The sequence below is a fragment of the Primulina tabacum genome, chromosome 3, assembly GCF_025594145.1.
Source record: "Primulina tabacum isolate GXHZ01 chromosome 3, ASM2559414v2, whole genome shotgun sequence".
NCBI lineage: Eukaryota > Viridiplantae > Streptophyta > Magnoliopsida > Lamiales > Gesneriaceae > Primulina > Primulina tabacum.
Genome location: NC_134552.1, coordinates 10,804,137 through 10,820,548, shown reverse-complemented (window position 1 = coordinate 10,820,548; position 16,412 = coordinate 10,804,137). Strand labels below are relative to the sequence as shown.

At 30.6% G+C, this 16,412-nt stretch overlaps 1 protein-coding gene across 1 annotated transcript; it reads left to right on the top strand.

Moving 5' to 3' along the window:
• The first annotated feature begins 1,158 nt into the window (after nucleotides 1-1,158).
• On the top strand, nucleotides 1,159-5,110 carry LOC142540206 (uncharacterized). The gene is made up of 7 exons (XM_075646182.1): nucleotides 1,159-2,986; nucleotides 3,294-3,384; nucleotides 3,477-3,634; nucleotides 3,762-3,816; nucleotides 3,904-3,983; nucleotides 4,059-4,152; nucleotides 4,238-5,110. The coding sequence occupies exons 1-7, from the start codon at nucleotides 1,409-1,411 to the stop codon at nucleotides 4,942-4,944; spliced, it is 2,763 nt and encodes a 920-aa protein (XP_075502297.1). The 5' UTR covers nucleotides 1,159-1,408; the 3' UTR covers nucleotides 4,945-5,110.
• Nucleotides 5,111-16,412: the final 11,302 nt, after the last annotated feature.

The following is a 16,412-nucleotide window of genomic DNA, read 5'->3' as shown; positions in this document are numbered from 1 at the left end:
GATTTGTGGTATATAATATCAACCTTTGTTTTAATTTTTAAATTATACCCTGATTATCACAATAAATCTGGCCTCTTTCATCGTTGTATTTGACAAAATAAATTTGAAATCCATGAATTTTGATTATAATTTTATTATTAATTAACAATGATATAATAAATTAAATATTAAATTCATATCTTACTTATTTACACATTAATTGCACAAAATCGAACGAATTTCAAATGATATAATTATTGAATGTATTTGAAATAATTTCAATCAACATGAAACATTATATAAACATTTAATAGTTGATTTTAGTCCTATCCACAACCCAGTTGATGAATTTTGGAGTCTTTCTAAAATGCAAAAGCCAGTGGTTCCACATTATGGTGGTCATCTTATATTTTTATTACAAAATTTTTATCAGACCGTCTCACGGGTTAATTTAATATAACGTTCTAGAACTTATATTAGCAATCTGAACACACATCTCGTATGTAACAGATTCAATCTTTATATACTTTTAAAATAAAAAAATCTAACAGAAATCAACGGTGGGGGCAAATCGGCTGGAGTAGGTATGTATAAGATGGTTGTAAGGATTTATTCGGTAAGATGAGTTGACATGTTCTATATTTGGATAGTAAAATAATATATTTGATATAAGAAATAATATTTTTTTATGAGTTTGATCGAATAAGAGATTTGTCACGTAAAATTGAAAATGAAACAATATAAATAAGTTTTTGAAAGTGGAGGAATAGTAAAGTTATTAAAAGGGCTGAAAAAATATAGATGATACAGCCCATTAAATATGTCTTTTGACATTCCAATTAAATATAATTTCAAGGTTCTTCCAACGCAGAATATAACTAATAAGAGAATATAAGTTTATTAAATAAATATTATTTTTTAAAGTCGCGGAGTGCCAACCTATCAATACCCTGAGAGGGGAATTGAACTTATTTTCGTGGGATGCAACAATTATGATGTCATTTATTTAATAATAGCAATAATTAGATAATCAGCATTATGCAAAGTCAAATGGGTAACATGGTAGGATTCTAAGGTCGTACAATAATATAAATTATAAATAGAATAAAAAGAATCATTATGAAATTATTACGGAGCTTAATCAAAATCAGATTAAGGAAAACCACCGTTACATTTGTCGTTCACTTCTTCTTGTCCATTTCTTCAGACAAATGTAACGGTGTATGCTAATGTCCCTTTTTTTTCTCGCTTCCTCTTTTCTATTTTCCACTTCTTACTCTCTTGCCAAGAATTCACCAAACAATGTTCGTTCTTGAACAATTTTTCCTGTGATTAAAATGATGGAACAAATACCAAATGGATACTTCTTGATTGTTTTCAGATTCTTGCTCTGATTATTTTTATTCGGAATTTTGAGAAATGTGCTACGATGGATCGAAGAACACTAACCATGAATTGGGATGGTCTCGGACACGACGACGACGACGACCGTTTCTTCGAGTCTTTTGACCGGATATCTTCAGCTGTTTCATTGGAGTTGGCCTCTTCAGGGTCAGATGATGATGATTTTGAGGATAGCCGGATGTCTTTTGTTTCGGCTGTCTCTTCGGCCACGATCAAAAGCATCCGCTCTATGGTTTCTATTAGAAAGCCCTCATCTTTGATGGATGGCTATGGCATGTGGATGGCTGAACCAGGAGATATCAATGAGAGGCGCAAGCGCCTTTTACAAGGGATGGGGTTGTCAAGCAATAAAGAGGTCCTCAGGCTTGCCAGCTCGAAAATCATTCGAACGATTTCGAGAAGGGATGATGCTAGGAATGCAAATGTTTCCGCATCAAAGGTGGAGTCTTGTTCCACAGAAGAATTAAAACCAGAAGAGCCTTCACATTCTATGCCACTTGTGCTTGTCAGGTCGAGATCAGATGGTGATATAGAAGCATTTTCTGCAAAAACAAAACAGCGAAAAGAGGAGATTATCGGCACCGAATCAAAACAGCGTCTCACCAGAACATCATCAGGGCAATTCGGGTTAAGTTTAGGTGTGTGTCAATACACAAATACTGTCAGAATATCTCCAAGAAGGTCGAAAAACAGAACATCAATGCCGCCTAGCGAGGCAATGCAATCTGTGTTATCAGATGGGGCGTTTGGTTCGTTCTTCTTGATAAAGAACTTGGACACTGGAAAGGAGTTTATAGTGAAAGAGTACAATGAAGAGGGAATGTGGAATAAGTTGAGTGATGTTCAGACAGGGAAGCAGCTTACGATGGAAGAGTTTGAAAGGTCTGTTGGATATTCACCGGTCGTGAAGGAGCTGATGCGTCGTGAAAATGGATCAAGATGTATCCATGAAAATGGAAATAAAATGGCCCAAAACTCTTATCTTTCTAAGAGTTTCAGAAACAGCAAGCGAAGGGGTGCTGCAATATTGAAAAACATCAAGCTGGGGGTAACAAGTTCAATGAGTGGATTAATAGTAGACAGAGAACAAGAGCATTCAGCTTCAGCAGTACTAGACCAGAAAGATCCCAAGACCGCATTATCTCAATGGGTTAAAGCTCGTCAACAGGGGAAATCATACAAAGAATTCACAGCATTGCACATGTCTCAAGTGATTCAAGCCCATTCAGGATCAATATGGACAATCAGATTCAGTTATGATGCACGTTTCCTAGCAAGTGCAGGAGAAGATAGGATGATCCATGTGTGGGAAGTGCAGGAATGTGATGTCATGTCCGCGAGATTAGGAGATGATTCAAGTTCATTTGGTGGCACACCTGTTCACCCTATGGCTGGCAATATTTCAGAACGGCCTCCACTTGCAGAGATTACTCCAATGCCATCTGAAAGGAGGAAAAAGGGAAAGACCAATAAGAAAAAGGGCCACAAAATACCCGACTATGTTAATGTGCCAGAAACGGTGTTTGCACTTTCAGAAAAACCAGTATGCACTTTCCAAGGTCACCAAGATGATGTATTGGATCTCTCATGGTCGAAATCTCAGGTCAGCTTCATCTACCGTAGTAAAAATGGACAAAGAACACATCAGATAGACTAAAACCAGGAAATATTTTAAGACGTTCGTTTATCACAAGGCCGAAAAAATATAATATAGTTCTTCGAGAAAGAAGAGACTTATTTGCTTAGTTTTTAGAACCTGTCTGAATTTTGTGTTTAATTACTCAAAGCTTTATGAAATTTTTCACAAACAAATCGGGTAAACCCATGATGAAGGGGGTCTTTCACTTCGATTATTTAAAAATGTTATCAATGTTTATCAAAGTTAACTCAGAATCTAATAATCCATGTAGCTACTGCTTTCATCTTCGATGGACAAGACAGTTAGGATGTGGGACTTGGAATCTAAAAGCTGTTTAAAGATGTTTGCACACAATGACTATGGTGAGATGCAATATTATAGAGCATTCATCAATCACAAATCAAATTATTTACATGGATCACAAATTGGTTATAATGAGAATATGGTATGGCAGTAACCTGCATACAGTTCAATCCAGTTAACGACGATTACTTCATCAGTGGTTCGCTTGATGCAAAGGTTCGAATTTGGAGCGTACCAGACCGTCAAGTTGTGGATTGGACAGATCTTAATGAAATGGTAACAGCTGCTTGCTACACTCCTGATGGCCAGGTACCTTACAAGAATTATCAACGGTATAATATAAAATTTTCGATGAAAACATTACATATATGGGTGTTTCATTCATTCAACAAAAATACAAATAATGCACTGAAATTAGTTCCGCCCGTATTTGAAGGGTGCTGTCATCGGTTCTCACAAAGGCAGCTATCGAACATATAGTATTGATGCAGGTAAGAATTGCTAACAAATTGAAATGTTCGTAAACATGTTTTGCCCACAAATTCAGATCTTATGTTCGATTTGTTTTTTTAACATAGATTGCAAATTGGAACAAAAAGATCAAATCGAAATCAAGAAGAAGAAAAAGGTTCAAGCGAAAAAAATTACAGGTTTTCAGGTGGGCAAATATAACCTACAGCTCCATCCACATATAGGAATTGGTAATGAGTGACTAATTTTTTTTCCTCCACAGTTCTCTCCTTCGAACTCGTCTGAAGTGCTCATTACTTCAGCAGATTCTCGAATCCGAATCTTGAATGGGTTAGAGCTCGTCCAAAAACTTAGAGGTATGGTTGGTTTAAAAACATCCATTTGAAACTTCAGGAAATAATGTAATCATAACACACACAAAAAATCTCATTTACCACACAGGGTTTCGGAATACCAGCAGCCAGATATCAGCTTCTTTCAGTCCAGATGGAAAACACATCATCAGCGCCAGTGAAGACTCTCAGGTCTATATCTGGAAGCTCGACGAATCCAAGAATCCAGGTGGTGGGAAAGGAAGAACTGGAGTAACAATCCATGCCCATGAGCACTTCAATTGTAAAGATGTATCGGTTGCAATTCCATGGCCTGGTAGTGTAAGAAACGAGCCACCTATAGTGGAAATACACTCTAAAAGGCATTCGAAACGGTCCAATGCTACACCACCGCAGTCTCTTAGTAATTCTCCCACCAAAGACAATAGATTGGATGGTGCAATTAGTAGGAGCCATTTGCCACCTCTTCCCAAGAAAAACAATATACTTGAGCGTATAACAAGTTCTGCAGAAGACGATTTCGCTAATTCTTCTCGCATAGATCCAGGCATCGGCGTGAGTGAGTCTTTTGGTTCGTCCTCACAATCTCTCAGGTACGATGACCCGTCCTCCATTTCTGCTTCAGGAAGTTCTGCGTCCCAGTCTTGGTCGTCTTCTTGGAATTTGTTTGACGGGGGCAGCAGCCAAACTGTTCATGCAACAGCATGGGGAATGGTGGTTGTTACAGCAAGCTTGGGAGGTCAGCTACGGGTTTACCAGAATTTTGGACTCCCTGTCAAAGTTAGTCGTCAGACAAATCTTTTTAGAGACCACTAGCTTGTTAGGTTGATCTGAGTTTTGTTACTCTCAACAGCAAATACAGAATTCTTCAAGAAACCATGTTTCCTTTCCTCTGCCGAGGAACTTTTTCTAATTTCTCGATGCTCTCAATTAGTACAGAAAAGGATATAAATCTCAACACACCAACAGTGAAAACTGATGAATTTCCATTCCTTGATGGAAAATATACAAATAAAAGTCATGCAATAATTTTTGCTAGCTCGAAATATATATATATATATATATATATATATATATGCACGTGGAACTGGAATATACAAAGATAGATGATATGAGGAGAACAATTATCACACTATCTTTTATTTTTTAACAATTAATTAAATTTACGATACATCGATAAAATTCAGTATTTATTTTTGCCTGAGTTCTTGAATATTAATATAATTGAGTTGTTTTAAGTTTGATATACATATAATTATATAATGTTGCAATATTATGTCTAAATATAAAAATATTTATTAATGTGATCCATAATTAGAACCACATTCGACATGAGTATTCAAAATAATAAGAACCACGATTTCTAAATTTCTCATAATATATTTTAAAGTTATAAAATTCTATACATAAATAATGTCATAAAAAAAAGTTACAAGTTCTACAAGTATTCATCGATGAAAATTTGACAGGGTATAAAACATGAAGATATTGTATTATTTTTTAAAAAATTTATTTTTCGAGAATTTTAAAAATCTTATAAATCATTTTAAGTAACTGTAGATGTAAAGTAATTTGTTTTATATAAAAACAATTTGAATTCATATTTATTTATTTTTTTTATTCCTTTGATGTATATAACAGTAATTATTATACATAAAATTAATTTAAACTCATTTTGATTCTTTTGAAGTGTTTTCTTATGGTACCAAACAATTATTTGTGTTTGTCATGCATAGAATTTAATGATTTGGCAAATTGACAGCCACGTCAATGCAATCTTCATTATGTTCACTATTAGCTTAGTATAGGGCTTTGCACGGTAAATCACAATTATAAGAAATGAATATTGTGTCGTGGATAACAAATATAACTTTTGACATAAAGATTAAGAAACATTCGAACTAAAAGATAAATCTTTCAATATCATTCAGTTTTGTTGGGTTAACCGTGCAAGAGTGAGGGTAATACTGGGATGAGTAAACTCCTGGGAATTTTCGTGAGTTAAGTTGCTGACATTATGTCGCTTATTTTAAATTTCATTAAAGATATATTTTTTTTTGAAAAAAACTGTAAATTTCATTCCAAAAATAAAAGTTTATTTTTATTCAATTATTATAAAATTCATCAATACTTGAAAACGAACAAAAAAAGACATGTATTTATTAATATTATTTAACGAAAATAAGGAAATATATATAAATTCACACAATTTTATAAGAGTTTTCAAACTTATTAGTCGTGAATTATTTACATTATTAATGAATGTTAATTTACTCAAATTAAAATTTAAAATTGCATAAAAACTCTTACGAGACTGTTTCACGGGTCAATTTTATGAAACATGTTTCATATCATACTCTAATCATAAAAAATCATTGTTTTTCACTCTGAAATTGATCGGTTGGCCCATTTGAAGGATATATCCATGAGACCGGCTCACAGAAGACCAATTCAAAAATTGGAGAACTATAAAATTTTGAACAAGGGTGTATGTATACTTAATTTTCATTCGATTTATTTTAAATACATTAATTAATGTAAAAAAATCAAATAAAGGGAAAAAAATAAATAAAGATAGAGTTCACAAATAAAAAAAAAGTCAAACAAAAAGAATTATTTTTAAAATAAGGATATAATTCATTCTGTGAAAATATATTGTAAATTTTATTATTCTTCTATTCATTTAAATTCTATTAAAGATATATTTTTTAAAACAAATAAAGTATAAATTTCATTTTAAAAAATATGGCTAAATTTCATTTTTCAATTTTATTTACAATTAATTAATAGTTGGAAAAAAACAAACAATAGAACATGTATTTATTATTATTAGTATTATTATTTTAAATTTTATTAAAGATATAATTTTTTTAAAAAAAAATTATGTGTAAATTTCATTCTAAAAAATGAAGACTTAGTTTAAATTTCATTCTAAAAATTGGTTGCTAAATTTTATTTTTCTTCAATTTATTTTAAAATATATTAAATAATATATGGAAAAAACAAACAAGCGAAGAGAAATATATTAATTATTATTATTTACGTTATTCATATATTTTAATTTGTTTAAGTTAAAAATAAAATTGACACAGAAACTCCTATGAGATTGTTTAACGAGTGAATTTTGTGAAACATGTCTCATATCAGACTTGAATCATGAAAAAATTTATTTTTCAGTCCGGAAATGACTAGGTCAGCCCCTCTCAGGACTATATAACAATGAAACTGTTTCACATAAAACCTACTAAAAATTGGAGAACTATAAAATTTTGAACAATAGTGTAAACTTCATTTTTATTCGATATAATTTTTTTTAAAAAAATGACGTGTAAATTTCATTCCAAAAAATGAAGGCTTAATTTAAATTTCATTCTAAAAACTGGTGGCTAAATTTTATTTTTCTTCAATTTATTTTAAAATATATTAATAATATATGGAAAAAAACAAACAAGCTATGAGAAATATATTAATTATTATTATTTACGTTATTCATATATGTTAATTTATTTAAGTTAAAATTAAAATTGACACAGAAACTCCTATGAGATTGTTTCATTCACTCCGAAAATGACTGGGTCAGTCCCTCTCAGGACTATATAACAATGAAACTGTTTCACATAAAACCTATTAAAAATTGGAGAACTATAAAATTTTGAATAATATTGTAAACTTCATTTTTATTTGATATATTTTAAAATTTATTAATTAATAAAAAATATAAATCAAAAAATTTTTCAAATTTCATTATTATTTTATTTAATTTAAATTTCATTAAAGATATATTTTTAAAAAAAATAGAATGTAAATTTCATTACAAAAAATGATGATTAAATTATATTTTCTTCAATTTATTTTATAATATATTAATCGCTGATAACAAACAAACAAAAAACATGTATATTTTAACAAATTTCAATTTTTAGTTGGTTTTAAATTCTATAGATTAATAGATGAAAAGCAAACAGTAGGTTTTAAATTCTATAGATTAATAATGAAAATCAAACAAAAAATAAACATGTATATTTTAAATTCCATTAATTAATAGATGAAAAGCAAACAAAAAAATAAAAATGTATTAATGATTATTATTAAATGAATAGATGAAAAACAATTATTAAATGAATATATGAAAAAAAATAAATAAACATGTATTAATGATTATTATTGAATGAAGAAGGACATTTATATAAATTCACAATTCAAACCATATATTTATATTTAAATATATATTTTTTTAAAAAAAAAATAGAGTATAAATTTCATTACAAAAAATGAGGACTAAATTATATTTTCTTCAATATATTATATAATACATTAATCGGTGATAACAAACAAACAAAAAACATGTATATTTTAACAAACCCCAATTTTTAGTAAGTTTTAAATTCTATAAATTAATAGATGAAAAGCAGTAGGTTTTAAATTATATAGATTAATAGATGAAAAACAAACAAAAAAATAAAAATGTGTGAACGATTATTATTAAATCAATAGATGAAAAACAATTATTAAATGAATAGATGAAAAACAAACAAAAAATAAACATGTATTAATGATTATTATTGAATGAAGATAATGACATTTATATAAATTCACAATTCAAATCCATATATTTATATTAGTGTAGATATAAATATAGATATAGATAGATATAGATAGATAGATAGATAAAAAGTCACAATTAATAAAGGTGTAAAAGTAAATTCACAATTGAAGTGACATGGTGACATATTTATATATAATAAAGTCATAATTAATAAGGGTGTCAAAGTAAATTCACAATTGATCAAAAGGTGACATATTTATATAGATAATAGATTTTATTAAAGATATATATATTTTTTAAAAAATAATAGAGTGTAAATTTCATTCCAAAAAATGGTGACTAAATTATATATTTTTCAATTTATTTTATACTACATTAATTGCTGATAACAAAAACAAAAAACAAAAAACATGTATATTTTAACAAATTCTAATTTTTAGTAGGTTTTAAATTATATAGTTTAATAGATGAAAAACAAACAGCAGGTTTCAAATTCTAGATTAATAGATGAAAAGCAAACAAAAAATAAACATGTATATTTTAAATTCTATTAATTAATAGATGAAAAGCAAACAAAAAATAAAAATATATTAATGATTATTATTCAATGAATAGATGAAAAAAAAACAAAAAATAAATACGTATTAATGAATATTATTGAATGAAGATAAGGACATTTATATAAATTCACAATTCAAATCCATATATTAGTATATTAGTATATAGAGTAGATAGATAGATAAAAAGTCATAATTAATAAAGGTGTTAAATTAAATTCACAATTGAAGTGGCATATTTATTGAGGTGACATATTTATATATAATAAAATCATAATTAATAAGGGTGTCCAAGTAAATTGAAGTGGCATATTTATTGAGGTGACATATTTATATATAATAAAGTCATAATTAATAAGGGTGTCCAAGTAAATTCACAAGTAAAGTGACATATTTATATATAATATATATAATATAATATAATATAATAGATAAATGATCAGGAAGGAAAAATATGCAAAACAAAAAAAGTATTTCAAAGTTTTGCTATTACAAACTCGTAAATCAATCGAGGCGATAGTTGACAGAAATTGCAAAGCTAACGTATTTTCTTCTTCAAACATACTTGGCACATATCATCGTGCAGAAACCTCGTCCTGCTTCTTTTTCAGCAACATTGAACGGGCTTAGTGTTAGGTCTACAATAGTCCACTTCCAAAAGTTGAGCCCAACCCAATTCCTCAAGCTTCACAGTAGTTCACCTGAGGCCCGATTCGATTTTAATATATAATCTAGTCTATCAAAATAATTAAAATTAAAATAGTCTTTTATACTCGAGAGAAAATTCATTTGTCTAAAAATATTTTAAATAAATTATTAATTTATTATCGTAGATGATAGAGTTGTGTTTCATGTCCATTTGCAGTCCTCTAAATAATTTCTCTTATATTTTATATTATTGCCTATATATCTCTATCTTTTATATTTGTTATTTCTGAGCCGAAGCGGGTTTTGTTCAGCAACTTATTACCTTCTTAAAACAGTTTATAAATTATAAGAGCACGTTATCTCAATTAAAATAATTTTGGCCAAACACGCTTTTATTTGAAACAAATAAAATTTATTGATGTTACCTATTTTTTCGTAGAATTGATATCTTAATAGAAAACATACTCTCAAGGTATAAAGTAACTAATTAAATTCTCATATCTAAAACAATATAAATCATGCACTTTAATGTATGAAATAACTCTTTTTAACATATACTATAGGACCGGACGCTTGCCGATTTATCCAAAGTTATACCTGATAGTAATAGTAAAACTCAAATCTTTTAAATCGTATAATAGCTCAAGCGTCAGGTTTGATCAGTCTCATAGCAGGGACAATTATTACACTCCAACAATTACTTTATCAATAATTGCGCTTCAATCAATGAGAAACAAACATGTGACCTTAGCTCTGCTACCAATTGTCGGATCAAGCACTTGTTGTTTTACCAAAAATAATAGCCGGTGATAATGATTCAACTGAAATATTTAAAATCATATAACAAATCAAGTTTCACGATTCGATCACTCTCACAATAAAAATAAGCTTGGTTGTTTTTCGAAAATCCAGATTTAGCTTGGGATACATATGATTTCAAAATTGGGGAAATAATTTGCACTTTTTGTGTGGGAGATTGGGATATGATGTAATTGTCAAAAAGTGTGGGGGCGTCTGTTCTCCTTTGTTCTTAAGGAAGTTCAGCAGCCAACTATTACTTTACTCGCTACCCATTCATTGAATGTGTTCGCTTCATTTCTTTTACATCATCTAATATACACAAATTAAATCCCTAGCATGATTACTACATTTTTATATTTAAAAAATTTCATAATTTAAGAAAGCATTTGGATAACAAAATCTTAATTATTAGATGGAAAAATATTATTTCATGATCAGTTTATTATTATTTTTCTCTAAAATCCTATAAATAGATCGATCGAACAATCATTTTTTAAGTATTACCCGCATAATATAATAATAAACAAGAATATATATATATATATATTGTAAGGCCCGAGAATTTGATTACCGTAATCGAAAATGATTTGGGTATATTTACCGTAATCTGAGATTAATCTGGGATGATTTCTTGATTAATTGAAGTGATTAAAGACGGAACAGATCAGATCGGGACAGACGAGAAAAGACACGAATCAGGTGCGAGGGAGGTGCCACTCGCGCACATGCGCGACGTAATGCGCGAGCTGTGCACGAGTTGGGCAGAAGATCCCGCGCATATGCGCGGAGTGATTGCGCGCATATGCGCGAGCTGTAGTATGTTTTGTCCAGAGAACCTCGCGCATATGCGCCGAGGTGAGGCGCGCATATGCGCGAGAGATGCCGAGACACACGCGCCGAGAAATGGTGTCTCGCGCATATGCGCCTGTTGATGTCGCGCATATAGCGTGAGACGTGTTTCTTGAAGGAACGAGCCACGTTTCCTTGAGCATGCATGGTATATATATATATATATATATGTATTATATGAATTCATTTCATCATAAGAAGAACGAAAAAAGAGAGAACCGAGGAAGGGAAGCTCCAAATCCTTACGCCTTTTTACTTTAATCCGCCCGTCTGATTTTGAATCTGAGTACAGTACTGTGTTCCTATCAACGCATGCTACAACTGGACGTAAGTTTTGTTACGTTTAGATACGATTTGAAATTATGATATTGCCAGAATTGAATGAAATTCATATATGATGTTCTTGACATGTTAGACATCATAGAATCGAAGTCAGATTAAGAAACGGACTGGTTATGTAATTGTTATGATTTTTGGAATTGATTAATTTAGTTTCGATATCAGATTTGTATTGTTATTGAAATTATGAGTTGCACCGATATTGATTATGAGTTCTAATATTATATCTGTGGTGTTGGAATTGACGGGGTTATCGAGACTGTATTGTTATACCGTCGAATCATCCGTAAATTGATATTGATCAGACTCGGTATTGGTTGAGATGGTATTGTGGAATCATATGTCGATTGGCATTGATCAGATTATGTTTTGATTTGAGTATTAATCAGAACATGTTTTGAACTGAGTTATATACTGATATTGTATCTATTCGATTGTAATTATCAGATTGGGTATGGACAGATTTGACTTCGATACTTCGTCTTCGTCGGACCGAGAAGATAAAGGTATAAATTGATGTTGAGTTATGATTGCACAACTCGAGTGAGGTTTGGCTCGAGTTTCCTAAATCACATACTTTACCTTATTGTATTGATTTGATTGATATACTTGTTCTCTTGATTGATAGACAGCAGGTATTAGACGAGTATCTTGGGACAGAAGTGCCTGATAGTGGTGGGATCGCCACGGGCACATTGCACGATGTCACAAGATAGTGTATTGGCGATAGTGCCAAAGTCTGTCACCGGATGTTTGGCTATCGATGTGGATAGAATTATAACTTCTTCTATTACTGACGATCGATATTATATCGATGTGGATAGAATTATAACTTCTTCTATTACTGGTGATCGATATTATATCGATGTGGATAGAATCGGAGTTCTTTCTATTACTGGTGATCGATACTATACCGATGTGGATAGAATACGAGCTTCTTCTATTACTGGTGATCGATACTATATCGATGTGGATAAAATTGATATTTCTTCTATTACTGGTGATCGATACCCTATCGACGTGGATAGAACTGGAGTCTTTTCTATTACTGTTGGTCGATATGGGAATGCTAACTTCTAGAACCGGGATCCCTAGACTAGGATTGAGTCTAGTCTTAAATTTGGAGTCATGAGTCTAATTGACAGTTTATATTGATTCATGTTGATTATGTTCCTTAATATGGTACATATTGATTTATGTTCCTGATAATGGTACATGTTTAGAATAGGATTTATTCTTGATATGGATTTATATTCTGATTTGAATACATGTTAGAAATATCTGTTATATGATTTTATATTGTCTTTATGATTGCATGTATACATGATTTATACTGAGAATGTAATTCTCACCGTAGTTATCCGGCTGTTGTGTTGTTTGTATGTGTGCATGTCAACAGGTAGGATATGATCAGGGTCAAGAAGAGAACGAGCCTGGACTAGATAGCGTGGAGATCCGGGCTTCGAAGCAACTTAGGATTCAGCACTGATATATAGTTGAACCTAGGTGAATTCTTGTAGATAATACAAGAATTGTATATTTATGTTTAATAGGTAATTTGAATTAAATTACATTACGTTTTCGCTTTGTATTTAAAAAAAAAATTAGACCCTGTTTATTATAATTGGTTGAATTATTCCTAAAGACGATTAAGGAATGAATTAGCGTTCGGGTCCCCACATATAGTGAGGGAAAAACGATTGAAATATTAAATAACCCACTAATCGTGATTTTTCAGAAAGATTTATATTATAATCACATGGAAAAATTTATTTTAAATTATCAAAAATATATTTCAACTAAAAGAAAAAAAATTTAACGTGAGATAATATATAAGAAGACCGAATTTGGGGTATATCATATATGTATAAATATGTGCTAAAATTAGTGGGTGTTGGCGCAATTAATTGTGCATGGTATCATGCATGCAGATAATTCATGAGCGATACCATCAAACCACTAAATCTAATTTAATTTAATTTAATTTCATTTCATTTGTTTGGCGGTAATTGAGTCGCAATCAACGAGAAATTTGTTGTTTAGCTCAAAACAACACGACAATCTATTTTCAAAAGGTCGAGTATTTCCATTAATAAAATAGATAATTAATGCATGTTAATAAACAATAATTAATTAGCCTCTTTCGTTAAAATTACCCTCTCCTAGCTTCATTGAACATGCTCAGGGGCGGATTTAGTGTAGGACCCAAGGGGGCCGTGGCTCCCCTGAAATTTTTTTAAAAAAATTATTAATATATAATATATATCATATTATTTAGTATATATATTATTTGATCATAAAAAAATAAAATATCTATAAACGGTCCCTCGAAATTTTTTTAAAAAATTATTACTATATAAGATATATTTTATTATTTAGTATATATATTATTTGACCATAAAAAAAATAAAGTATCTATAATTAGTTTAATGGTTATAGACTTTCAAGGTTTACACATGTGGTCCGCGTTTCATTCTCTGCAAAAACTAAATAATGGGCCTTTACAAATGGTCAAATGCCCAATTTAAAACTTTCATAGTTGGTGGTGAGTCGGGCCCCCCAAACTTAAAATCCTGGATCCGCCCCTGAACATGCTGAAATAATTAAATCACATTTATATATAACTTGAAGATTTGGTTTGAAAATATGTGTTTATATATATATATATAAGATGTAAATAAACCAATGAATAAAACATAGGATGCTTCCATCTCGTCTTTCAACAAAGACTAGACAGCTTTTGGCTTTTGTTGATTAAGAAGCATCGATCATCAAAAGACCAAACAAGAATAAAAGAAAAACATGCTAAAATTTGAGAATTTCCTAAAGATAAATAGTGTATTGCTATTATTTGACTAATTTATAGTGAACCCTCGAAATTAAATTTAAATAGCCTAAATGTAATAACTGAAGGCAGGATCAAAAAAAGTATATATATTTAATATTAAATAATCAATTAAGAACTCGTGTGTTTTACTAATCAAATCAAGTAAATATGAATTAATCCAATTAAATGTCATAAAAAGGAAAAAATATATATTTTATGCTGGTATATACTTTTATTATTGGCATGCACATACAATAATTTTGAAGATGAGGAAAGGGGGACAGATAAAATCTTGCCTGGAAAAGAAGGGTGGAATCAGATTCCAGGCACACATGATATTTTTTTTATATAATAATAAGAATAATAATTGAGGGGAAAACGTGAGAATTCGAATCTCAAACCCTTCCACTTTTTTTATAATAATTTATTACAATATATATTACGTACACAACGCATAAATAAAAAATAAACTGCAATCCAATGACGTGAAATATATACATACGTAAAAAGCTAAAGCTGCCCACGCTGTCCTCGCACACACTGAATGTGTTTTTGTGTGGATTAAAATGCAGCAGATTGCTGGATCAGAATATATATATATATATATATATATATATATATATATATGTAACGTCCAAAATCAGCTAGACAACCTATTACATCAACATGGGAAACATACTATCGAAAAAATATGTACAGATCCACCATAGAATTGAGTATTTTAATTTATTGGTAAATGGAGAGCAAGAAATCCGTGCATGTGCCGTAGAATTTCCCATTTTCCTAGCTAACTAAAATTCTTGGATCGCTACATAATATTCCAACTGATTGCTCAATCTTAGTAACTAAAAATAAATGAAGCTAGACAGCTACCCGACAAATATAATCTAATATAAATGATTATCTCTGAATCATGAATGCGACTTTACAAATTTATACATACACACACATGTATGTATGTATATTGTGTGGGGTGAGGTGGGGGAGGGGAGGGGTAGAGAGAGAGAGAGAGAGCGCTTTATTATTGAGGAGGGATGTGTGTGAGTGTGCTGCTTTATTCGTTGTTGAATAAGAAACAGCCTTGGTTCTTGCAAAAGTTACATAGCAAAGAGATTCCTTGCCTTGAAGATGAGGCATTCCACTTAATTACCACCACTCCCTCCTAGTACCTTCTTAGTAGATAGCAAGGGGGACCATAAATATACAGTTTATATATATGTAAACTCATTCATTTAAATATATGATCCAATCGAACTTTTTTTTTGCAAAATCTGTTGTTGCGTGTAGCTTACTCCGTAACCGGTGAATATACTGTATCGGGTCACCGGCGATCCGCGAACCGAAGGTGTATGATATATATTCATAAAGTACTAGCTAGGAGAAATCTGTTATACTAGCTAGCTCATACATGCATCACATATATACGATATACGTGACTTTTATAATTAGTGGGAGAATCGAATTTTGAAATAAGTGTAAACTTTTGAATTCTTTCCAACGTCATTCAAGTTGAAACTGAATTAACTGTAGAAAATTTGGAAGCAACAAAAGAGAACAGCCTCACCTAATTGAACAGAATGCGTCTTTTGTCACTTTCCAAAATTAGCTTCAGCCAGAATAGAGTATCGACCACTCACTATTTATCTCAAAGTAAACACCTTCAACTATTTCCAACTAATTATATATTTTATATTGCATATTCTATTTTATATATATA